The following is a 24,713-nucleotide window of genomic DNA, read 5'->3' as shown; positions in this document are numbered from 1 at the left end:
CTCCTAATGAAGCTATACCACCCTGAATTCCTTTATGATTAATTTTCTTACCCCAGGCTATTATGTATAGAATTATTCAATCCATTTGTATCCTCTGAACTGCTGGCAGGGGGGGCTGTGCCATGCAGAGGGAGAAACTTCAGGGCTGAATTACATTTACATCTGCATTCTGTGCAGTAAGAGGTGGTTTGCTCTGGTTTTTACCTGCTTTCAAACTGCACTGCTATACACCAGCTTTTACTTCAGCAGAAACACAATCTTTTGTTTTTCAGTCCAAGTAGGAGCAGTTGCTGAGAGCCCTAAGACTGTAACAGCATTGAAAGCTAGCTGACAGCAAGGGCAGGACCATGTCCCAACCTCTGCATACACGAGAACCTTCCCCTTCCCAAACCTCTATTCCCCAACTAACTTTGGTGCAACTCTGGCTTATGCTCTTCAGGATTCTGAAAGTACTGGTAGTGTGGAGAATAACATAAAAGACAAGAAACCCAAACTCCTGTGGGTGGACCAAGGTTGCCGCAGAACTTGGGTCAATCTTCCTGGTGAGCAGATTACTCACCAGCACATGAGAGTGGTGGGAGGCCAAGTTCTCTTCCCTACTGTGTTAGCTAAAGAACAAAGTGCTCTCCTTAGGTGACAGTACCCAGATAGTGCCTTACAGACAAAACCCTTGTGAGACACCAATGGAGGACAATTCATGTCATAAAACAATTCAGCAAGACGAGGCACAAGTCAAGAGTTTCTAATTAACCTCCAATACTTCAGCTAACAAAGCAGTTTGTTTGGCTGATACAACTGGGGGATTTCAGGATTAATTCAAAATTTGGTCCTTTATTAGGTATTTTAAGTTTACAAATGGTAGTGAAAGTATTACACTTCTGAAGAAAACACACCAAGCTCATTTCCAAGTACTCTTCCAAACGCTTCTCCTAGAAAAGCATAATGTTTGCTGATTCTCACCAGCTTGCAGGAAGTCTGTCACCTCACAACCAGCTTTACCTGCAATGCCAGGCACTGCTCACTGCCAAATCCTCTGTCCTTCTTTCGCAGTTTAGCCTTTGGTCTTCGAAGGTTAAATTATTTTCTTCTGAAAGCTTCGACTGTTCTTTGAGTCCCAGAGTATAACAACATTAAAATACACCAGAAATAATATGAAGTGTAAGCAGGAAATGAGTGACACAGACAGAGGGAACAAATCAGGTAACCTCTGCGGAGGATTCACTGTGGCACTCATCAGAGACAGGATAGCCATCAGCATCACCGAGAGGAGAAACTGCAAGAGAAGGAGGGACAGATTAGCTCGTGGGGATTTAACACTCAGGCTGTTGCTGTGGTGCTAAGGGACATGGTTTAGCACAAGACTTTATAGAGTTAGATAATGGTTGGACTTGAGGATCTCAAAGGTCTTTTCCAAAATCCCAAATGTTAGGGGCTGGAAGGAATCTCAAAAGATCATGCAGACCAACACCCCCACCAGAGCAGGATCACCTAGAGTAGAGATCACACAGGAACAGACCCAGGCAGATTTTTAATGTCTCCAGAGACTCCACAACCCCCTTAGGCAGCCTGTTCCAGTGTTCTCTGATTTCTGTATTTCTCAATCCATACATAGATGACACTGTTCTAGTGTGGCTCTCTCTCTTTGGGACTTTATACAGTTATTAAAAGTGGTTTGTGCAAGTACTTCAGCACCAGGAAGGGCTGCAAGGAGGAGTTACAGGAGTTAAAATGGCTCACCAGGTTTTTGACAATCTTGGGAAACGACTTGCCCCATGAAACATATCTCCTGAAGGAAAGGAAGAATAACTTCAGCTGCAGGTCCTCTGCAGATGTCTTCTCAAATATGGAGAAGGAAGCCACACAGACAGAGAGGAAGGCCAGCGAGGTCACGGTGTAGGGCAGCAGCAGGCCATCCTTCAGCAGGAGAGGCAACATACTGGTGACACAGAACACCCCCAGAAGTGAGCCCACGTTACAAGTTGTATTTCCAAGTATGTAAATAAAAAGGACAAAGAATACACTTAGACTTACTGGGATTGAGGAAGAGCATAGATTTCAAATAATATTTGTAGAGTCCAACTCACCTGAATGTTGATACAAGCAAAAACCATGTGGCCATGAATGGAATTTCATTGATGATCAAGCAGACAGGTCTGGAATAAGAAGAGGAGACTCAGCTATGCAAACACTGACAGAACAGCACTTCAGCCTCAGCCTTTCACATGGGGCTGCTTGCCCTGTGCACTACTACAGGGGTCTGGAGAACAGGTCTGGTGAGGAGCAGCTGAGGGTACTGGAATTGTTCAGCCTGGAGAAAAGGAGGCTGAGGGGAGACCTTCTGGCTCTCAAACAAGTGACAGAAAATGGCCTCAGGTCGCACCAGGAAAGTTTAGGTTGGACATGAGGAACAATTTCATCCCCCAAAGGGTTGTTAAGGCCTGGCCCAGGCTGCCCAGAGCACTGGTGGAGTCACCATCCCTGGAGGGGTTGAAAAGCTATGGAGATGGGGTGCTGAGGGACACAGTTTAGTGGTGGCCTGGCAGTGCTGGGTTAACAGTTGGACTTGATCTTGAAGGCCTCTTCCAACCAAAACAATTCTGTGATTCTCTACTGTGATGTCAGTGAGGTATCACCCACTCAATTTAACTTGCCCCCATGGCCCAGCCTTACTGTGCAACTCAGTACATGTCTCTGCTGTCTCTGGCAGCAGCACCACCTCGCCCAAGCCCACAGCCAGTCTGTCCCTGGGCAAACAGGGATGCCCTGAACCTCAGTATGCTCCAGGAAATGCAGACAGATAATTGAAGCAGGAGAGACCACAGCAAGGCTGGGTTTGGACCCTTCCATTTACAGGTTATTCAGAAAAGCAAGATCAGGTATACTTGTAAGTGGGAAAGCAGTACATGGTAACAAGATGAGGAAAAGAAGATTAAAGTATATTCCCAGAAAAATAATTTACTTACAGTGACACGAGAAGAACAGATTTTTCATGGACTTGAAAGGAGAACAGGAAAAATGACAATGCACAACTAACCTTAGGGAAGGAAATCAGAGACATATTAGTGTATGTGAGTGCAATGCAAAGCACCGCTTCAGTTTCTCCACTGGCATGGAAGAGCTAAATGATCTGATTTTTCTAATTAACTGCTACATTTACTCTGATGCAGTTTACAGGTACACAGAGCTGCTTCTGTAACCACCTACACACACTGCAAAACACACTGTGTGGAAGTTTACCCAGAGCACTTCCCCTCAGAGCTCTCAATCTTGCTTAGTTTACCTGGCACAAGTGTCCCCGACACCAGGCAAACACAGCATTCGCTGGCAGAGTTCAGTCCTGCTGACACCCACCCTCCTTTCTGACAGAAAAGGCTGATCCTCATGAACAGTCAATACACCAAATTAAACAGCCTGCCTTTTGAATTTTTTTCCCCCACCAGATAAAACCACATTGTAAAACATAAACCAATTCTTGGAGAGGATAAATGTTACTTTTAGGCAGTGATGTAATAAGCCCTCAGATATACTTCATATTAAAAATAGAAGCTATCTTGTAACTCTTGAAGCTGTAGGACCAGCTCCATAGAACTGCTTTCTAGGAAAATGTGGGGTTTTGCATGTAAATCACGTTCCTGTGCTTAAACCCAATGGCATATGACTAAGAAAAGGCAAACTCCTGGGGAAATAGTATCATTTGCTTTTTAAACTGCTAATGAACTTACAACATCCATCTTGAGATGCTGTTATTGAATTTTGCAGCCAATGCGCTACAAAAAAATAGCAGTTTGAAAGGTAAACAAAAAGAGAAGAAAGTCTGAATCTCTATGAGGCTTTAATGTGTACAGAATCTTCTACAGACTCTTCAAAGGAAGATCATAAAATGTAGTATTATAGAGAACTGAGGGTAAGGCAAAAAGTCTGGATTTAAGAGCTAGGTTGGAACTTGCTGGCCATGGGTTATAAAGAGTTTTGCACCCCATCTCTCAGAAGAAAAAGGGCTGCACTTAATGGTACTTCTGATCATTGCAGCAACTGCAGGGAGAAGTGCTGGTTGCAGCCCAGTGCTCAGTGGTGGGCACAAACCAAGGAGCCATTAAAACAGACACTTACCAAAGCAAATTTAAATGCTCGGAGAGAAGGCTGCACAGTCAGCTTTATACAGGTGGGAAGCAGGCTCAGGAAGGTCACAGCAAAACTGAAGAATTTTAGAAGAGAAACAGCTTTAATAGAGGAGTAACCATGGTATAACAATCACTTGGGAAAACCATGGAGGTTAGGAATTCAGTTGTGATTTTCACTAGTACAGAATCACCCCCGGAGACCCATCACAAGAGAGCACTCTGCAGTCTGCAATGACAAGAGGGTTTGAGGAAGTAATGAAGCATTTCAGACTCTGGAGACCTGGACTTGAAATCTTCACAATGTCAAGAGCCAGAACTGTAAACTGTGGCTTCCAAGAAGTAATTCTTTGAAGAGGAAAGCAAATTTTAACTGAGTTTCAGCCAACGAAGTAGCTTAAATCCCTGCATAAACCAGCAGGAAATTTTTCATTCCTAAATCTTCCCAACCATACTTAGGGAAACACTTTTCACTTGGGAGAAAAGTACAGTATAGGGGAAAAAAAAAAAAACACAACTTTTTTCCAAGATATTAACTATCACTTCTCCTTATTCTTTGACCAAAATCACTCATTTGGAAAAAAAAAATAATACAGATAAACTAGTAAAGCACTTCAGTTATATCTTACCTGAATTTTAGCTGAGTTTGAGGTGTGACTACATTCTTTATCTTTATAAGGACACTTAGACTGCACCAAATATTGGCAACTTTATCCTGGAAGGGAAAGGAAAAATTAAAAGAGTAATTAGTAATACTTCCATTGATGTAAATTTATGTTTGTGACAAGAGCGGGGCTTGAGAGATGAGTTTTTACCATGATACTGCAAAAAAGCCACTTGTTTATATTCCTAGATGTGCTCTTATTCTGATCTTCAAAAGTGTAAAGTTTCAAGACAGTCAAATAACAGAGAAATAGTTCTTTAGCACTACCTCTTACCTCCTGAGACTACACATGTTGTGAAAACCAGGCTCTGAAATTGCCCCTCCCTGACTAAACACTGCCACGCATGAGTCTTGTCCAACATGAAGACGCTCTGTGCACCGTCACATTTCATTCCATACCTAAGCCTCTTTAGCTGTGCTCACTGCCTGCTAGCAATGACAGAGTTAACCTCTAATAAATCAAGGAGTCTAAAGACATTAACAGTTGTGCTAGGATCGCTTTCAAAATTAAATTTGTAACTCCAGCTCTCATGCTCTTGAAACTCATCCCGAAACAGCTGCTTGAGTCACAGCTGTGTAGACATAACAACCAGAACGCCACTGCCACCAGCAACTGAGCCACCTTCCTCACGTGCTCCCCAGAAGCACAGAATATGCACTTCAGATCTGCTGAGGATTCCGAGGGCACAGGGGGGTTGGCAGCAGCAGGGAACACACAGGACATGCTTGCTGAAGGGCCAATGTGGTTTTAGAGCCATCAGCATTTGTTACTGCTTCTGTAAATGGGAAGCAAGTCAAAGAAGCTGTCACAGACAGCCCAGGATAGCCTTACTGTGCCCTGCTTACGTGGACAATTTCTCATTTTAGCTAGATTTGCATCCAGCAAGTCACTCCCCTGGTCAACTCAGGAAATATTTGGGCTAATATAAGACTAAAATCCTTCAGCTCTTTCAGACTCACTGCTTATTGTCATTTAGAGATTTGATTTTTTTATGTTTGTACTGAATAAAAGGTGTGGTGACCAAAACTATGTATTTATAAACTCCAGATAAGGAACAGGGTCATTGGTCGGGCATGGGGGTGTTTTCAGAGGGGTGTCATTTGTAGGGGGTTTATTTACATAGAACTAGTAATAAAATGCTGCCTTTAGTACACCAGCATTAACTGTTGAAGAACACAAAAGTGCCAGTAGTGACATGACTTGTGCCTAAAGAAGATTAGAGTATAATTTAAGCTGACTCTGACTCCATCAGCATTTACTCAAAATCTGTGGGACATCAAAACCTGGACACTCAAAGCTTCATTTTACTGCTTAAACTTGAAGTTGAGAATCTGCTTTTCAAAGGGTAATATTAAGATTTATGCCTTAATTCAGCAAAGCAGCAACAATGACTCACTGTTAGTTAGGAAATCAGTAATGACCATCAGGGAAACATGGAACTGCTTTACTGGATGAAAGCTGCAGGACTCAGCACCTTGCAAATATCCATAGAATGAGGAAAATGGTAAAGGCAGAACTAGCCTAAAACTTGTGGAAAAATAGTGTGGAAACTTGCACTGAAAATACAAAGTGGATGCAAAAGCAAGTCCCAGGCTGCACCCAAACCACTATTTTTTAATTACTTGTTTTCAAATAATGAATCCTGTTGTAAATAGTTCAGCAGAGGCAAAGACAGAGACTGAAGATGTTAACTTTTAAGGTTCCATCTTCTGACACTGTCAATTACTCTGGAATCTATGTCAATGGAAAAATGTATGGATTGAAGTATGGGGTTTGATGATGGGATAAGTGTTGTCTACTCATATAATATCCTGGAAGATGCCAGCTGAGCTGGGGTTAAATACTGGATTAAATAACTGGCAAGAAACGACTGCTGAAGAAGGCAGCTCAAATTACTGGTCCTGTGGTGTGTCTCCCACATGAAATCCCCAAAGGTCACAATGAAGGTTTCTCAAGGGATCTAAGAACAGGGAACATTTACAGCAGGGTGGGGGAGAAGAAAACATGCATGCCTCAAACAAGCCTCGGTCAATGGGAAAGAGTCTTCTGAGTACTTGCATGATTTGTTCCATGTCGGTACAGAATGGCAGCCAGCAGACAGCAAAGGAAAGCACCACTGTCCCTGCTATTTTAGTTAGCAATACCAATCTGCAAACAGGAGAAAAGTTTCCATCAGAAAAGATCAATCTAGCTACTGGCAACAAAAGTCAGCTCTTGATTTATAGAATAAACCTTGTTTTAAGAGATACAGAACTGAAGGTGACAAATAGAATCAAAAAGAATTACAAGTCTTCATCCTCAGAGCAGTGACAACTCCATGAGAGCCACAAAGCCACTGCTGTCAACCCAATCCTGCTGTACACTGCAGCCCACATTTAATTTAGCTCACAGAATGAAGAGAATTAAGGAAAGGTACCTTAGTGTTCAATGGAGATAATGTACATCTCAACAAGAGATATTTATTCAGGAGAGGAACACATTACAATAAGGTTTATCTTCCACTGGAAATTCATAGACTGGTTTGAGTTGGAAGGGACCTTAAAGATTAGCTAGTTCCAGCCATTCCTGCCATGGGCAGGGATCACCTTCCACTAGACTCAGCTGCTCAAGGCCTCATCCAGCCTGGCCTTGAACACCTCCAGGGAGAGGGGATCCACAACTTCCCTGGGCAACCTGCTCCAGTGTCCCACTGTAAAATAAATTTTTCTAATACCCAATCTAAATCTGCCTCCTCACGCTTCAATCCATTCCCTCCCACAGGCAAATAAAGATAATCCCATTCTCACTGCCAGGCTGCCTGGATGAATTCTTGAGGAAGATAAAACAGCTGAAAGTCACTTTAAAGTCACTTACCCCTTTCCTTTCAGTCCTTTCTTGAAGCACTTCCCAAGCAAATAGCAAAAAAAGGGCAGAGAATGGTACAGTTCCATTTGCTTATAGTTTAAGGCCAAGCAAAAGGCCAGTGACCCGAGAAGGTCCCAGTCATAAGACAAACAAAGCACAGCCCACAAGGCAAAGCCAAGGCTCACTGAGTTGTATATGGTTTTTTATGTCAAGGACAAGACACACATCTTAGTGCTGGAAGCCAGTACAGAAAGCTCTTGAGGGATAGGTGTAAAGCAGCAGGCAAAAAGAGTTTGTTAAAGTTTTAAAAGCAAATCACTAGTTGTGACTGTTGTTCACAGACAAAGAATATGATTTCTATTTAAAGTGTATTTTTGATATTTCCAAGGCTTAACTTGAGGCAAATATGAGGACAAATTGTGTATGTGTGTTAATTATATATGCAATGTATAGTCAGTGGAACAAGCTTGTGGTGGCAGTACTCTAAGATTCCTCAGGATGAATTTTTTTTTTCTTCTTGGTATTTACATGATTAAGGATAAAGCTTTCAAGAGTCTCTCCTCCCAGCTCCCAAAGGCCATGTGCAGAATATTACAATACGCCAGGATTTAAATTATGTATTATTTTGTTCAAGGACTCCTGGGGTTTTTTTGTGATTCTACTCTACTCACAATGCACATGGCCAGCTCCTTGCTAATACTGAACAAACAATGAATAATTGTTACTAAAAGCAACATTATTTCCTCCTGACTTTGAGAACAGGTTTTCAGGCTCAGCAGAGTTTGAAGAGACTTAATCTACACTTACTATTAAACTACAATAAAATACCACCTTTGTCATTTGCTGTTATTTTTACACAGAGAGAAACCGAAAGTTACTAGTCAGAAATCTCACAATATTTTTTTTCCTCCTTCTCAATATAAATAGCTACAACAACACAGACTCAGAGAATCATTTTGGTGGGAAAAAGCCTTTAAGATCATCAAGTCCAACTATTACCTAACTCTACCAAGTCTGGTGCTAAACCATGTTCCTCAGCACATCTCCACAGCTTTTCAATCCCTTCATAGATGGGGACTCCATCAAGGCTTGACAACCCTTTTGGGGAAGAAATAATTTGTGTCCAACCTAAACCTCCCCTGGTGCAACCTGAGACCATTCCTTCTCATTCTATCATTTATTACTAGGGAGAAAAGACTAACACCCACCTGGCTCCAACCTCCTTTCAGGGAGTTGTAGAGCCACAAGGTCTCCCCCTCTGCCTCCTTATCTCCAAGATGAACTCCAGTTCCCTCAGCTGGTCCTCACAAGACTTGTGCTTTAGACCATTCACATGCTTCACTGCCCTTCTCTGGACCTGCTCCAGCACCTAACACATTCAGATTGTCTACCTTGTTTTCAGCCCAAACATGGCTTTCAAAACCACAACGCATATTTGAGATCTCATCCATTTCACATAGACGATGTTACACCAAATAGCATCTTCTAATATTTTGGCATGTGGATCTGGCAGAGCCATGCAGCATCAGTTAAGGTTAAATAAATCTATTAACCTTGGGGGAGTTGGTCATACACAGTGAAGTTATTCACATGAGAGTCCCACAGCTGGAAGAGACCACAGGAGGCTCTGCAGAACACCTGTCAGCTTCACCACAGTGTCTGCTACATCTTCATCACCCCTGACATGAGGTTTGCTGAACCTTTTCTTAAAGATCTTGATGCTGCAGATTCCACAACCTCCACAGAATTTATTGCAATACTCTATGGTTCAGAGCCTTTAAATACATGGAAGATGACACCCATCTTTAAAGTCAGGACAAAACCAGAACTGCAGAATTCCTGAACTGCAACTCAAATATGCAATAGTTTTGTTTGTTTTCTTCAGAATTTGCTCTAAGATTATTTTGCAAGTCAGGATAAAGACATAAGGAGACCTTATCTGCATGTTCCAGTATTTAAAGGGTGGTTACAAAGAAGATTCAGACTCCCTTTTCAAAAGGAGTCACATGGAAAAGATGAGGGGTAATGGGTACAAGTTACTCCTGGGGAAGATTCCCATTGGACACAAGAGGAGTATTTTTCACAAGGACAATAAGCCATTGCAATAATCTCCCCAAGTATGTGTCAGAGTCCCCAGTACTTGAGGGAGCAGTGGATGTGGCACTGCGGGACATCATTTAGTGCTTGGCCGTGTTGTCTAGACCATGCTTTTGCCAAGAGAAGCTGGACCAGATAATCCTTGAGGTCCCTTCCAGCCTGGGATTCTGTAAGTCCACGCTTCTAAAGAAAACCACCAATTAGCGAACTATTTGGTAGTCAAAACTTGCTTCAGTACTAGGTGCTGAGATTCAGTATCTCCTTGGAGTATTTCAATATCTACATTTACCAGATATCCAGGGTCCCTCTGGATTGATGGCACTGAGCAGCACAGCCTGGAGCAGCCAACTGACAGCATTTGCTTGTGGATGTGAAAACAAGTATAAAGCCAGAAATCTTATTTAAAAAGACTCACCTCTGAAGGTGTCTGCCACCAGCACTGACTAGTTAGCTCTGATGGTGTAGCTAGTATCAGATGCCTAGTTTGAAATGGTTGGGCAGTAAGTGAAGTGAATCCAGTCCTGAGGCACATTTTATAGAGCTGAACATTTTACACAACTACACTGTACACCTCTCTTTGCTCTGAGATAGGCAGAAACCCCTGATATACAAAGGTAAGCTAAGAACAGGTACAACAGAACAGTGTTTCTTGGTAAGTGGGAATTCATAGCTCTGCAGAACAAGGATACTGGAAGTGTCCATGGTCAATAAGAATGAGGCCTGGATAAAGCAGTATGCAGAGAGCACTGGCAGCCTGGAAAGAAAGATTAAAAAAAGGGGGAAGTAACTATTTAGACATTAGATAGAAATACTTCTTTACTACTTCCTCAGTACAAAAGTTTGCCCCTCCACAGTGCATCCTAGATGTAGGAATCTGCTTCCCAAGAGAATCTTCTGTCAGTAATGTAATAAAAAAAGGATCAAGACTTTCCATAAATAAAAAACCATTGAATGGAGAGCAGCCCAGCCTTCGCCAGTCAGCTCAGAGATCACCCACGCCCATCCCCAACCTTCAAACCACTTCAAACATCAGAAGACTCATTCCAAACTGTATTGGTTCTACCATGAGGAACATGCAAGACAAGGCACTTCCTAGATTTGTCACAGCACAAGTGTTAGTTTTACTACTCAAGCAATAAATTAAAAAAGAAATCCAACATTTTATGGCTACTACACTTCAGAGCATTTTGTTATTGTTATTAAAATAATTACTTTAAGATAAGGCAATGGCTTTATCTTTTTAACTGAAAAGCCTTTAATAAGAGAAACACCAACTGTCATCAGTTTTATGTCAATTGAAGCCATCAGTGTTCTATACATCAACTTCCACACTGTTACATTTCTACCCTGTTTTAACAGCATGTTTTCTCTGGGTTTTAATTGAGACACACCAGATACTTGCCTTCTTTTTAGTAGATGTTTCTTTCAAGGAAAAACAATATAAAATTACTGCAGGAATATAAACCAGCAAATCAGCAACAAACACTGAAAAATAAAGATGGACTTCAGGTTAGGGTCTTCCCATATATCTCATCTTAATGCCATTCAAGTTGTGGATTTTCATCTGGAGTCCTTGACTCTGTTTAGAGTTGTAGCTTCTTACTGCTCCATACCATGTTTGTATTTGGTGTAAACAAAAAAAAACACAAACCAACCAAAAAAAAACCACCAACAAAAAAACCCAACCCACACCATTCATGATAATTACACCGTGTTGGAGTGAGACTAGTTGCCTGCCTTGTGAATGTGAAGCTTGCATCTGTACCCTCACTGAATACTTCACTTTAATCATTCAGTTGACTGAAGTTTGAGCTACAGTTTGAGCTGAATATGCTTTTCTGTTCTCTTACATTGCTTTATGTTTCACTGATTTAAAGACAGCTCAGGTTTGGCAGATATACCAAAGCTAATTTTTTTTTCCAATTGGTTTGGGAAAGACAAGTTAGAAATACAGGCAAATAAACATTAAAATATCAGAAAGTCCTTCCTTAGAATAAACTGGGTAGTTCCACTTCAAAGGACAAGAAGAAATAGGTCCACAGAATTTGATCTTGTTAATGTTTCTATCACTATCATTTCTGGTGTCCAAAAGCTGCTGCTTCCACGTGTTCAGCTGTTTTGGCTCCTGGCACAGCCTCAGTCAGCAAGGGAACACACTCTAGTTCCTCACATGCCGAAATGAGAGAAGGCATTCTTCATTCTCAAAAGAAATTAGCTCCGACAAGATCCAGTCAAGTGGTTTGATGGAACAGAGAGTCTGGAGACATAGTTAAGGAGCTCTAACAATCTCCAGTGTATCTGTGTGAATTAGTGGTGATATGGATAAACAGAATAGAACAAGTTATTTGGCTTTGATCATCTGCCTACAGTAACTATAGGTAAGAAAGTTGACTGGAAACAGAACCAGCAGGTTCACCCACCTAGAATTATGTCAGCTTCTACCCATGTCTTAAACCACTAGGTGAATTCTCCTTAGCTATTGTCTTGAGAGCCTGACAAAGAACTCCCATTATGTCTATAAATCAGGTTCAGAAAATGGGCAATTATTCCAAAAGGGAAAATATATTTCACATCATTTTAGTCTCAGGTTTTGGAAGAGAATGTTTGAAGCTATCAGTTATTCAGTGGTGAACTGTTTCACAGGCTTAAGGCACAATTAAATATACCCAGGGCATTAGCAAAACAAATACACCGACACTTAACAGAAAGGTGTAACACCAACTGCTGACATGGACCAGCCTGAATTATTTCAATGCATCTTTCTAATGGCTGTTGTTACAAAAGGTTTATCAGTTCTCCCAGATCCATCAGGGCTTCGTCAAGTGGGCTGATTTCAAAATTAATAAAGACTATTTCAAGGGTAATTAGGTTCTAGTGATTTTTATTTTTTTTTTTTCAATGCAATCAATTACTAGGGAGCAGACTGAGGGGTTTGTGAAGTTCCAACAAAGCTATTGATGAGCAACAGCTTCTGCTGTTGCAATCAGAAAATATTTTGTGGAACTCAAAGCAAAAGGCAGATTTAAAATGAAAGAAAACAGCAATAGGAACTAGATGTTAAGGTCCTTTCCAACCCAAACTATTCTATGAAGGCTATGTTCTATGAAGCAAGAGATCAGTGGCCTCACTGTTTCCTGTCCAGTACTGATACCGCTGCTGAATTATCTCCATATTTTTTTCTGCACTTACCATTTTCTTTGTATAGGCAGTTTAAAAATAAATGGTAAAAAAATATTACAAAATTACATTTAGGATAACAGACACATGTACTTTTTTTTGTTGCTGTTAGCAGAAGTTTCTCTCTAGAAAGCGGTGACTGGAAGAAAAGTGGCATCTTTAAAAACATCAAATATCTCCCTTTCAGGTGAAGGATGCAGCTGATAATAAAGATCTGAGACCTCAAGAGGCTAATAAGTCAGTGAATGTCAGTCTACATGCAAAATAATTTTAAGGTAAAACTCAAGCTAAGCTGGAAATAGAATCACAGAATTGTTTTGGTTGGAAAGACCTCTAAGGCCATTGAAACAAAGTGTATTTATCAGAATGGAAGAGAAAACACTATTTCAAAATGAAAACATGGCTCTGTGCTAAAAAAAGGTGGCTTTGTTTTAGAGTTCTTACTGAATTCATTGGGTTGAAACCTCGTTTGTGTATATTATATTTAATCAGCTTCACAAATGGCAGCAGAAAAGAGAAGCACGCAGGAGTTCGGTTCATAAATGGACCTGCAAAGCTCCCCATTAAAGAACTGGGAATAAACTGGTGAAAACAAAAGCTGTATGATATTATACATGCTGAATTAGTGAGACCAATCTGTATGACTATCCTAAGGAAAGATAATTTTCCTACCTGTTGTACGCATAAATAACTTATGTGGCTGACTCTCATACCCCCGAGATGTGTGCAGAGCAATCCAATCAGGATTTATTAACTTTGCGCTGAAAAAGAAAAGCACAGACACATCAAAATGCAGACAGCTCTCATTTCCCTTTACACTCCTTTCAGCAATAAAGATGACATGCACAGGGGCATATCCCAAGAATTAAGATGAGTGAGAAGAAATATTTCAAAGAGCAATAGTGATCAGTGGAAGATTTTCCTCACCACTAGAGCAGTTTACACCGCAGTCTTCAGCTGCTCTTTCACAATTAAAATCCATAAATAAAAATCTTTGATAACAGTACAACTGGAATACAATATTTATTAGGACAAGATAACCACCTTCAGTCTAGTTCCAGTGACTTTTAAAAAAAACAATTGTAAATACCTCTCATGCTTAAGTATTAAATATAAACCATTTACAGTTCACATAGATGCCCTGCATAACTGTGCCCATGCACTTTAACCTACATTCTTATTCCATAAGTCTCATTCCAACAGCAGTAAAGCCCTTGTGGAAAAAGTATTCCAATAACAGAATTCTATTTACATGATATCCAGTCATCAAATGTCACTTGGGCTCTCAACAGGCAAGAGCTTTCCCATGAGATGCACCCAATTCCTACAGCATGTTGTGCCTCACTGATCCAACAGTGGCTTCTCTGGAAAGCTGAATAACACAGCCACACCTAAGTGTGCTAACACTGAAAGACCTGACAAAAAACACAACCTTTCGATCATTACAAGGCAGAAAAATGGCAGAATTAGTTTTAAACAACAGGGATACACATAAAATCTATTTCCTTAGCTTTGAAATAGCAAACAATGTTTTCCATTTCATCAGCTGGTAATTTTTAGCTACCAGTTTCTCTCCTTGGGACAGAAAGAAAAAGAAAGGAGGAGAAAAAGATGAAAAAGAGGAATTTGGTGTTTTGTGTTCACCATCACAATAAGCACTGAAAGTATTAACTTACATGTAAGCACACATCAAGCTGTGATAAGCAGTAAGAGGTGGATAATCAAGGCCCCAGTACATCAGGTTATTATCACTTGTATTGAAGTACCTAAAAAACAAACAAACCAACCAAACCTGAAAGGAGAATCTATACATCCAGCTTTGTTTCAGCCCAGGGAAAAGGTTAAATATTAAAATAAATATTTTTATCAACATATTTCAAATACAATACAGAAGTTCACAACTTCTAGCTCTGCTTTATTTTATATCTCCCCACCCCCCCAAAAAAAAACACTCTCAAGAAAGAAAGTGGCTCAGAACACACTTGGGTTTGTAAAACAGATTGAAAACACTGCTAAAGCATCTTTCCCAGCAGAGAGAAAATCCTTGATGTTTGACAAAAAAAAGAGACAGAGAAAGCCTCACAAAAACTGTTTGGGACATCTACTGTAGTTCAAGATTTGTGTGTGGTAGGCTTTGAGGGTCCTCGCTTCCATCCACAAAGCAAACTTACATTATTCATGCACGGCAATTAATCCAGAAGACTATGGAAAACTTGCCAAAGAGGAAATAAACCAAATACCATTACAAGGAAATTCCACAAAAAATGGAATTCTAGTGATTTTCCCCTATATTAATCCTAGATTCTCTTTTTTGCTGGACTTGGACAAAACGTTTCCTGTGATGACAACTTCTGAATAGTTCCTCTTTACCTGATGCTCTTTTAAACTGCTCTGCAGCAAGTTCTGAACTGCTTCTGCTCAACCTTAACATGAAAACCCATCTGCTAAAGTTATCCTGCTGGAAAGCAACTGAACAAAGTGGAGAAAGGTAGCATGATGATATTTCACAGACAAACAAAAAGGAGGATAGGTCTGGAAGAGAACCATGTCACAGCAGGTGCCCCCACGCACTTCTGTCGGCATGAGTATTGAAGGCAGAAGGCTAAAACACTCCTTAGAAGGAAGCAGCAAATTCTCAGAATAACACCTCCACAATAACACAAGGGTAGGAACCCTTAACCACCCAGGTCTAACTCAAAACTCCAGTGAAAGCTGGTAGTAGTTAAAATGAAGTCACCTCTTCCAAAGGAGAAGGTGCTTTTATCCAAGGAAGGCAGAAGTCACAAAAATAAGGCACTAGGCCCTTTACAGCTCACAATGAAGCAGACTGACTAGTCTACTCTGCCTGCCAAGGGACAAGCTCTTGGCTTTCCCAGTTTCTCTCTTCAAATGCGGCCAGTTTTTGGCATTTGTTATAGTAAATAGTATTTCTTGCTGCAGTATCTTATGAACTGATGACAAATCATATTTCTTTGAGTTGCATCTGTGCTTCTTATCCTACAAACCAAAACTGCTTGTGCAAAGGCAGCTGAGATCCTTTACGTAGACTATTACATTCAGTACTTAGTAGTAAACTTCAGGTTTTGCTGTTAATTTTCACTTCCATAAGACTCAGTTTTCAACAGAAATAACAACCCCTATAGTCAGTGATATTTAACCAAAAAGGCATCACAGTTTTAATTAGCAGTATAACAAAGGATATTCTTAAAGTAGCTTTTCATAACTAATGTCAAGACTCCAAAGAATAACAAATAATTAATTAAATTCTGGCCTCTGGCTCAAGAGAAATCTCACACAAGGACACTAAGTATAAACCACACTGTAGCTTACTGCAGCATTATTGAGTTTAATAAATCTTTGGTATGGATCAGAATAAGCACAAGACATGCAGTTGTTTCACCAAGACTTGTCTGTTTAACAGTCAATGTGACAATTATGTCTCAAAAAGATCAGATTTTATTTCCTCACAAGAGAGCTACTCTCTATTTACCTAGTCAAATGTCCAAGACACGTGCATGCTGCATGGAGAGCTTTATCTAAATGCTAAACAAATAACAGTACTAGAAGTGATTAGGATTTCAGCTTCAAATGTGAACACTATTTTTACATACCATAAAATATCTTTTTCCACTGCAGAGTACAGAAGGTGAAGGACAGCTTAGCATTCTAGAATGTAACCCCTTGCACATCAGCTGAGATGTTCTTTTCCAAACACTCAAGACTAAAAATTACTTCAATATATTAAAGATTCAATTTCCAAAGCAAACCCCCCCCAAACTCCCCCCCCCCCCCAAAAAAAGACAAAACAAAAAACACACACCCCACACCCCAACCACACCAAACTCACTAAATAAAAGAAAAAAAGCAAATACAACAGGACCAAGATGGCCAAACAGGCAGTCCACAGGCTAAACCTGCAATATAGTTTCACCTGGCCGCTAGGCATGCCTAGAAATTAACAATAATCCAGTAACAATATTTAAATAATCAAAAAATAATATTACAATATTCCAATATAATAATCCAAGCTGCCAACTCTATTATTATGTCAGGTCTCTATTATTCCAACTCTGGCACAAGGGGATTGGAAATCCCAGAAAATGTAAAAAAAAGATAGAACACAATGATCTGAGGTCACAATATAGAAGTTATCTCGGAGTTCCACACTGCCACGCTTTTGGCATCAGCCCCACATATATTTACAGAAATACAATTGAATTAACAGTCTGTTCTATCATCTCAGTCTGTTCCTCAACAGAGAGCTGAATTAAAAATTACACCAGAAAAACAGAATGCCACTGTTCCTCTTAGAAAATGATCTGGAGTTCCAATTTATTATTGTAGCATATATACAGATTAAATACTTTTTACTGTCCCATGCAATTTCTAAAGAATCTCAGAAATAATGCAAAAATAAATTATCTGGAATCATTTTACAGTTTTAGGTGTCCTGCACAAATTTTCACTATCCTTACATTTAGATTCCAGGCACCCACATTTTAAGATCTAAGTGAAGAACATGGGTGTGAACAATGAACTGGCAGGTGTGAAAAACCACCAGTGGCCCCAGCGCAAGAAGCATCTACATTTGCCCATGCCTTTTAGTTTAGGGCAGACAAACAGAGTTCATTTTGGTTTGGTCAGTGAAAGCTTCCATGCATTTCAGGACTGCAACCTGGGACACTGAACTGATCTTTTCTAGGCCAGAGCAAGCTTCTCTCTGATCCCTACTATAAGCCTGATACAAAATTGCTTCTTGATTTTTCCAGTCAATTCAAAGCATAGCTGGAGCTTGACAACAGAGCCACGTACCAACCAAAACACTTTAGAGTAAAAAATTGCACATTTTAATATTTTTTGTTGTGGTGGCGGTGTTTTTATGTTTTGGTTTTGTTGTTCTGGGTTTCATTTTTGTGAAAAAGTGGCACCTCAGCCTAAGAACAGGCTGGTGTTCATTACTACAAGAGTTTCTTAGACTAGTTCAGAGAACAGTAGATGTTGCAGAGATCCTAAAGGTATATTATAATAGGAACCAAAGTTTCATTACATCTACCCTTTCGTAACCTCAACTACAACCACACTACGTACCATTGTCTAATGGGTAAGTTGTAAGTAACTTCTTGCCAATGTCTCTGAGCTTCATAGTCTCCATACATTGGAGGTTTTCCTGCACCTAAAAAGAGAAGACAGTATTTATGAGTTTTTTAATTGCTTTTCTTCAGGTTAAGTCTTTTCATATTAATATATTACTAATTTTGCTCTCTATTCCTGTGGTATTTGAGCACAAGAGATCTCAGCCGCTACACAGTGTAACAGAGAGAGAAAAAGTTACATGTCCTTCCAACTATCTGGCTATTTTTGAGATGAGCATTTATCCCCTGTGAAGAACTGCTTCCTCATCTGACACACACAAACAAATTACTTCTAAGTGTAGATGAAACACATGATGCTTTCTCTGAAGTATGAAAATGTACATAAGATACCTTTTCTTGACTGTGTGAACTGCCACACTTCCTTAGCATATAACTGACAATGCTCTCACCTGTGTTTCAGCCATGTCATACTACCTTGCCATTCACAGTAACAACCAGCCTGATACTGAAATTTACTAAACATAGGTGCTGCAAATACCTCAGCTCCTCTCCCTTTCCCCTGTTGCCTGCTTTGCAGGCATACTGTGTCTCTTTCCCCGTGGTTCTTAATCAGGATTTAAAGATGAGCCATGTACTGGATCAGGCTGTTCAGTACAGAATAGGTTTAGGAAAACTTTCTCTTATCTACAAGGCTTTCTAAATAACTGCTGCAGTTTGGTTTACAGGAATTCTACCACACACATTTTGCAGCCAAGTGATTGTTGCTTACCAGTTCTGCCAAGTGAGCTGTGTTGAAGAACACTTTTCACATGTGCATACATAAGTCTCAGGAAACTAAGATTTTTTTTTTCCACAGCTTTATCAATGCAAATACTTCAGATGTCTCCTCCTAAACATTTTTTTCAATAGAAACCTAATTCTGATAACAACAGGATATTAAGCATCTTTATCACAGTTTATTTACTTCTATTAACCTCAGCTTATTGAAAACAGAAACTGAACTCATCGTACTTTCAGTCAAATATTGACACTAGCAAGACAGGGATTTAAGAGGTTTTTTTAAAATATAGGAAAAGCATCTGTATTTTCCCCCCCCCCTTGATATATGTTTGTGCAAGTTACACAAGCTCAGATATGTGTCTTTTTATTCCTAAGTAATGAATATATTATCTCCACTAATCTATTCCTGGGTAATAGAGAGAAGATCATCTCCTCTGCATGACACATGCAACTAAAAGCTTCCCAAATAAGTGGGGTCACTGAAAAAGAGGAGTTTTATTAGTGTTGATTCTGTAGCTATAAATCTAGTGAAACAAAGAACACGTCATACAAACCACAAAAATAAGTTATCAAGATTTCAGAGTGGTGTATACACACACATTTCCTTTCAGCTTCTCCTCTCACCAAAAAAAGTGGTGGTGGTGAGAAATTAATTGCCTTCAGAATGATCAAAAGAAATCTTAATCCAAAGGTTTGATTACTAAAAGCCAAACACAGAGATTGATCTTACATCGGTGAAAATGCACATTTGGCTTCATCTACAGCAAGTATACAGCCAAACAGAATTTGGAATTAATAAAATGGACTGTTTTGTTCTAAAATGGTCACAAATTAAACTTAGAGTGGTCTTAAGTCAGTTTCATTGTTACAGGCATTTTTAAGGGTCTGAAGCTGCCACTCAACACCGTTATTTAGCTTCAACGCATTCAGAAGGAATTTGGTGATGCATTAAAAAAGCTCTATGCATTAATCTATGAAGCCAAGTTTTTCCTCAATAATATTCCTGCATCAATTAATACCATAAATAGTAACCTTTTCTAACTAGCTGTTAGTTATTTGCTTTCTCCACCAGCCCACCCTGTCCCCAGTTCTAGACACAGACCCAAAAGCATGTTAGATGTTGAGCAACAACAGAATGGAAATGATAGATCCAAGACCTTACAGGGCAGTTTTAACCCCCTCACTTCAGGCCAGCCACGCTGCACTGGTTTCAGAGCACACCAAATCATCATTTCTACCAGAGCCTTCCTCAGACAACGACTGCTTCTAATCCTTTGCTCAATTTTATTGTGTTGAGCAGCAGTGAAAGGAAAGTGAGACCATGTCAGTTTAAACATTACCCTGTCCCATTTTTTTCTTGCTCCTGTCATTAGAAGTTTATTACATGTGAAAGAAGTCAAAAGAAAAAACAAAAATTCCAGTGTACTTATGCATTTAAGAGCTCAAACATTTTGGTTTAGGTTTGTTGGTTTTGTGGTTTTTTTTTTTTAAGCCAGCCAACTGACAAAGTTGAACACATGCTTTAATAACTTGCTGGATTAGATCAGACAAAGCTTTTCCCATTCCTACAGAAGCTACATAATCACTGTGTAGGAAAAAAATATTTTAAATTGTTACTTTAAATTGATATTTTAGCTTGGTTATTATTTTAAGACTCACTTTCAGAATATTGATTGGTTTGAAATTAAATCAACTTTAAAAGAAATTTATTTAGCAATGAAATTGTAAATACAAAGATCTATTATTGGGTGGCAAAAGCCAGGGTCTTTTTCTGCCTATAGATAGGTATAAAAGAGCCTGTTAGCTACAGAACAGAGCTCTCATAACAGCATTTTCACCAAGCAAACTCAAAATAAAACAAGGTGGTCTTCATGCAACTTATGATGAAGCAAATTCCTTCAAGTAAATGAAACCCAGGAGTTCCCAGTTTAAAAATCACTAGAATACAATTGAACAGCTCCAGCTCCTCGGGGGATGAGGCTCCCAACTGTCTGAACAGAAAATGAGAGTTGAATGTGACGGAGCTTGGGATTCCTGTAGCTGATGAGGACTGAAAGTAATGATTCATTTTTTGAAGAAAATCTGCAGAGAGCAGCTTTCTGCAAGCTTATGCTAAGTGCAGGAATGGTATTGAGAGGTCTGGGAAAAAATCTTACTAGTTCTTTGCAAGTATTATGAGATGGGAAGAATTAAAACTCATCTATTAAAAGATTATAGCTCTAGCCCATGCTGTAAACAATCTTAGCAAGTACAGCTACAAGACAGAGCACAATCACTCACTCCACATCAATTTTACACCACCTTCATTATCAACAGCATGGTTTTATATAAACAGAATCAAGTTCTATAACCAATACAGTTTTAAAAGATTAAATTAATGTGCTATTGCAGCATAACAAAAATCTGCAGCTACTGGGGAAAAAGAAAAAGGTGTAGAGGTGAACAGCCAACTGTTCTTTATCTTTGCTGATCATCACCCCCCACCAAAAAAAAAAAAAAAAAAGGTAAATTGTAGGGGTTTTTGTCAGTGTTTTGTTCCAAACACTGATGTTAACCACAGCACATTTCAGAATAAGAACATGCTATTATAGGAACCTTAGGGAACCAGAGGCATTAAAATGCAATGCTTGAAACAACACATTGCTTCCTTGTTCTGAGTGTACATGCAAATTCATTTTAATTCCTCACAAGGTCCATAATCCACCCCCATGCAGTTGTTTTACAGACCACAAGTGTGTGTTACCTGAATAAGACCCGAGCGACACGGTCCAGCGTACTGTAAGTGCCAGTAAAACAGTAATTGTCATTAAGCTCCACTTGTCCATAGCTGGCCTTTGTAACAAGCCAAAAGGTATCTGAAAAAAACAAACAAACAAAATCCCACCACCACAAACATTGCAATGGTTTTGTTCCTCAGGCACTTAATAGCACTACTGATAGTCCCAGTTTTCTCCCCACCCAGAAGCATTTCTGTTACTGTCCTGCAACTAGAAACAGGCTGCAATCAGGAGGGGGTTTCCGTACTGGAGGATTTCTAACAATGAAGTCAAATGTTGCCCAAGAAGCACTTTCACCCACTTCTGAGCTAGAAGCATAATAATAACAGCAAGAAGAAATGTATAACATTTCAAGATATGTAAGAGAATTTATATCAATACTACACTGTACATAAACACAGGTATTTAAGTATCACCTTAAACTCCACATAATTTAAGCAAACATACAGCATGTTTTACCTACAAGAGCATATTCTATAAGAGATTAGTACTAAAGACTGTAGTGGGACTCAAAACACTCACACCATCCATGTGTGTTAACTCACTCACAAATTAATACTGGCCACCGAACAAGAAAATCTCTACAAGGAACTCTATAAAAATTCCTAGATTAATAGCTCACTAGAAAAAAAATTGTCAACAAGCAGAGGGTTTTAAAAAGTGAGTAAATATCCCAGTATTATGTATCACCATTTATTTTCTCAACTAAGAGCACCACAGCCAAATTATAGAACATGTAGATCTGGTACAGACTTCTCTCTTGGCTTAAATATATTGAAAAATTATTTTAAAAGTTAACTTTGTACTGGCAGGTGTTATGCTGGAGCAGGTATCATCTAAAAACAAAGAGCCCATCATATACCTTTCATCATCTGCTCCAATTCCACAGGAATACAATCATGAGTATATAAACAAAATATTAAATGCTTAGCAGACCCAGGAATGCCAGTATCTGCCAGTAATGATCAAAAATCTCTGATGTGAATCTTACTTTAGTCTCTTTGACTGTAAAAAAGGGGCTTGAAACTCTACCTCACCCTCCCCGAGCACAAGCACACTGTCCATCAGCTGCCTCTCCCTTGAGGATACCCAAGATGAAACCTCCCAGGATCAGGAGGCCTTCTCCATCCTTCTACCCAAAAAGGCCAGATATCTCCCACCAAGCTTGCTTCACCATACTAAGAACTCAGTAACGATAAGAAAGTTGCTAGAGCTCTCAAATTAAAGGCCGCGTGCACCAAACCCATGAATCGGGAAACAGGAAAGTAACGATGTTGCCCTATGCAAGAACCATTAACTATAGAATAAGCAAACTTTGACCCAGAAGATCAAAAATATTTTAGTCTGAGTTAGAAAAACTGAAGAAACTATTCCAGCCTTGACAGTGAAAGACAGCAGTAAATCCAAGAGCTATACATCAGGCAAATCAGCAGCACCATTCCCTCCACAGTCAGCAACAGATACATTACAGGAGAGTGGGTGAACACAAGTGCCAGACTTTCCTTGCAGAAGCGGCATCATCACATTTAAGTGACTTTAAGACACTTACCATTGCCAAAAAAAAAGAAACCAACCAACAACCAAACAACCACAACACCAACCACCAATAACTCAAAAACACAACAACAAACAAGCAAACAAGAAAGTCCCCCACAACAGCATTCCTGAATTGTTTTACTAAAAGGCAAGCAACATCTAAGAAATGTTTAGGTTATTCTGCTCAAACTAGATCTGTACTTATTTACTATTCATAGAAAGGTATGACCCAACAACACTATCGATAGAGAAAAATTAGTTTAACAATATAAACCCCTGACAGTAGTAGAACACCATCTATAGGTAGAAACTGATACCAGAGAACACTGATATTTGCATGCTTTTCATGCTACCCCCATGCCCAAACTACAGGACAAGCACATTCATCTGGACCAAAAATACTGAGGTCAAATCTGTAGACCACTTTACCCTAAGTGAACTCTTGTGCTTATTAAACTTGGGTCCAGTAAGAGCAGGGTCCTATATGACTTCCAAAATCAAGTGTCTCAAGTCTGGCCTTTCCCTTCTATAAAATCATATTTGCCCTTCCCTTATAGTGCCAGTTAGAATAATTATTAATTATATTTTAATTCCTACATAATGCTAGTCTCACCTGCAGACTCTTTCTGGGGTACTGAGTTCCCTTTCTCTCTCTCTTCTCAATAGTGGTTCTTACATTCTTTCCTGCTTCTTGTTCATCTTTAATAATTATCCCACACCTCCTGAAGCAAAACCCACGCATTTATTAGACTCTAAAGCACGTATCTCAAATTTTTGCTATCCCATGGGTAACACTGGTAAACAATTAAGGCTTTTCAGATTATAAAGTTAGTTTACCTCTGGATGAGCAACAATTAGAGGGTCTCTCAAGTGGGATACCACCTATAAGGTGAAAGTCACAGCTCCAGAATACCACTTTTCCTTACAGGCTGCCTCCTGTGAAGGCTCAGATAAACAGCACCGGTACAAACCACCCACTCCTCGCCAAAAGGAACTTACAGAATTCAATCATAAACGCGAGACTGTACTAAGATGTATCGTTGTTTTAACAGAGATATCACCACACAGCGTCCTCCCCCCTCTCCAAACCACACGCGCTAAATTTAGATTTTCATCTGTTGAAGTAATACGGCTCCCTAAGCCTGCCGCTCTGCTACTTCTTGTCAGAAAATGTATTATTTCTCCAACTCCCCCCACTCACCCACCCTCCTTCCCCAGCCTCCTCACTCAGACATGATGATAACCTGCAGTTGCTCTCAGGCCTCCCTGTGCGCCCAGCGGAGCTGTCCTCATCCGTAGCTCCACCTCACACCATCCTTACCCACCGCTCCAAGAGACCCCTTCCTCCCTTCAGCTACAACCGCCGCCCTCACCCTGCGGAAGCGTCCCTCACTAACCGGCACTAACTCCCCTCTCAACCCCGAGGCACGACAGCAGGAGTCAGGCTGCCTGCTGAGCAAGCGGGCGACCGGCTGCCGAGCCTTGAGGGAGCGGGAGACAGGCTGCCGAGCCCTGAAGGAGCAGTACACCGCCACCGCTGCCGCCGTCCCTTCCCGCCCCGTCCCTTCCCGCTCCTTACTGGACAGAAGGAGCGCGCACGCGCTTCCGCCTCGGAAGCGGCTTCCG

At 40.1% G+C, this 24,713-nt stretch overlaps 1 protein-coding gene across 8 annotated transcripts; it reads right to left on the bottom strand.

Moving 5' to 3' along the window:
• Positions 1-752: 752 nt before the first annotated feature.
• Positions 753-24,713, bottom strand: ALG6 (ALG6 alpha-1,3-glucosyltransferase). Of its 8 annotated transcripts, none has more exons than XM_068140791.1 (16): positions 24,332-24,642; positions 23,701-23,809; positions 21,518-21,629; positions 17,990-18,074; positions 14,578-14,667; positions 13,574-13,662; positions 11,127-11,209; positions 10,414-10,478; positions 7,637-7,822; positions 6,796-6,931; positions 4,748-4,833; positions 4,111-4,195; positions 2,964-3,034; positions 2,085-2,153; positions 1,738-1,936; positions 753-1,273 (listed from the first exon to the last, which is right to left on the bottom strand). In XM_068140791.1, the coding sequence occupies exons 3-16, from the start codon at positions 21,597-21,599 to the stop codon at positions 1,073-1,075; spliced, it is 1,527 nt and encodes a 508-aa protein (XP_067996892.1). In that variant the 5' UTR covers positions 21,600-21,629; positions 23,701-23,809; positions 24,332-24,642; the 3' UTR covers positions 753-1,072. The 8 variants fall into 8 exon arrangements, with proteins under 8 accessions (XP_067996892.1, XP_067996890.1, XP_067996894.1 ...); XM_068140789.1 differs by having other exon boundaries at positions 23,701-24,023; positions 24,485-24,642; XM_068140793.1 differs by having other exon boundaries at positions 24,485-24,642.

This window comes from Melanerpes formicivorus, unplaced genomic scaffold (genome assembly GCF_026170545.1).
Source record: "Melanerpes formicivorus ecotype bairdi unplaced genomic scaffold, bMelFor1.0.p_v2 SCAF_7, whole genome shotgun sequence".
Taxonomy (NCBI): Eukaryota; Metazoa; Chordata; class Aves; order Piciformes; family Picidae; genus Melanerpes; species Melanerpes formicivorus.
The sequence above is the reverse complement of the archived record's forward strand: the minus strand, read 5'-3'. Positions and strand labels throughout refer to the sequence as shown.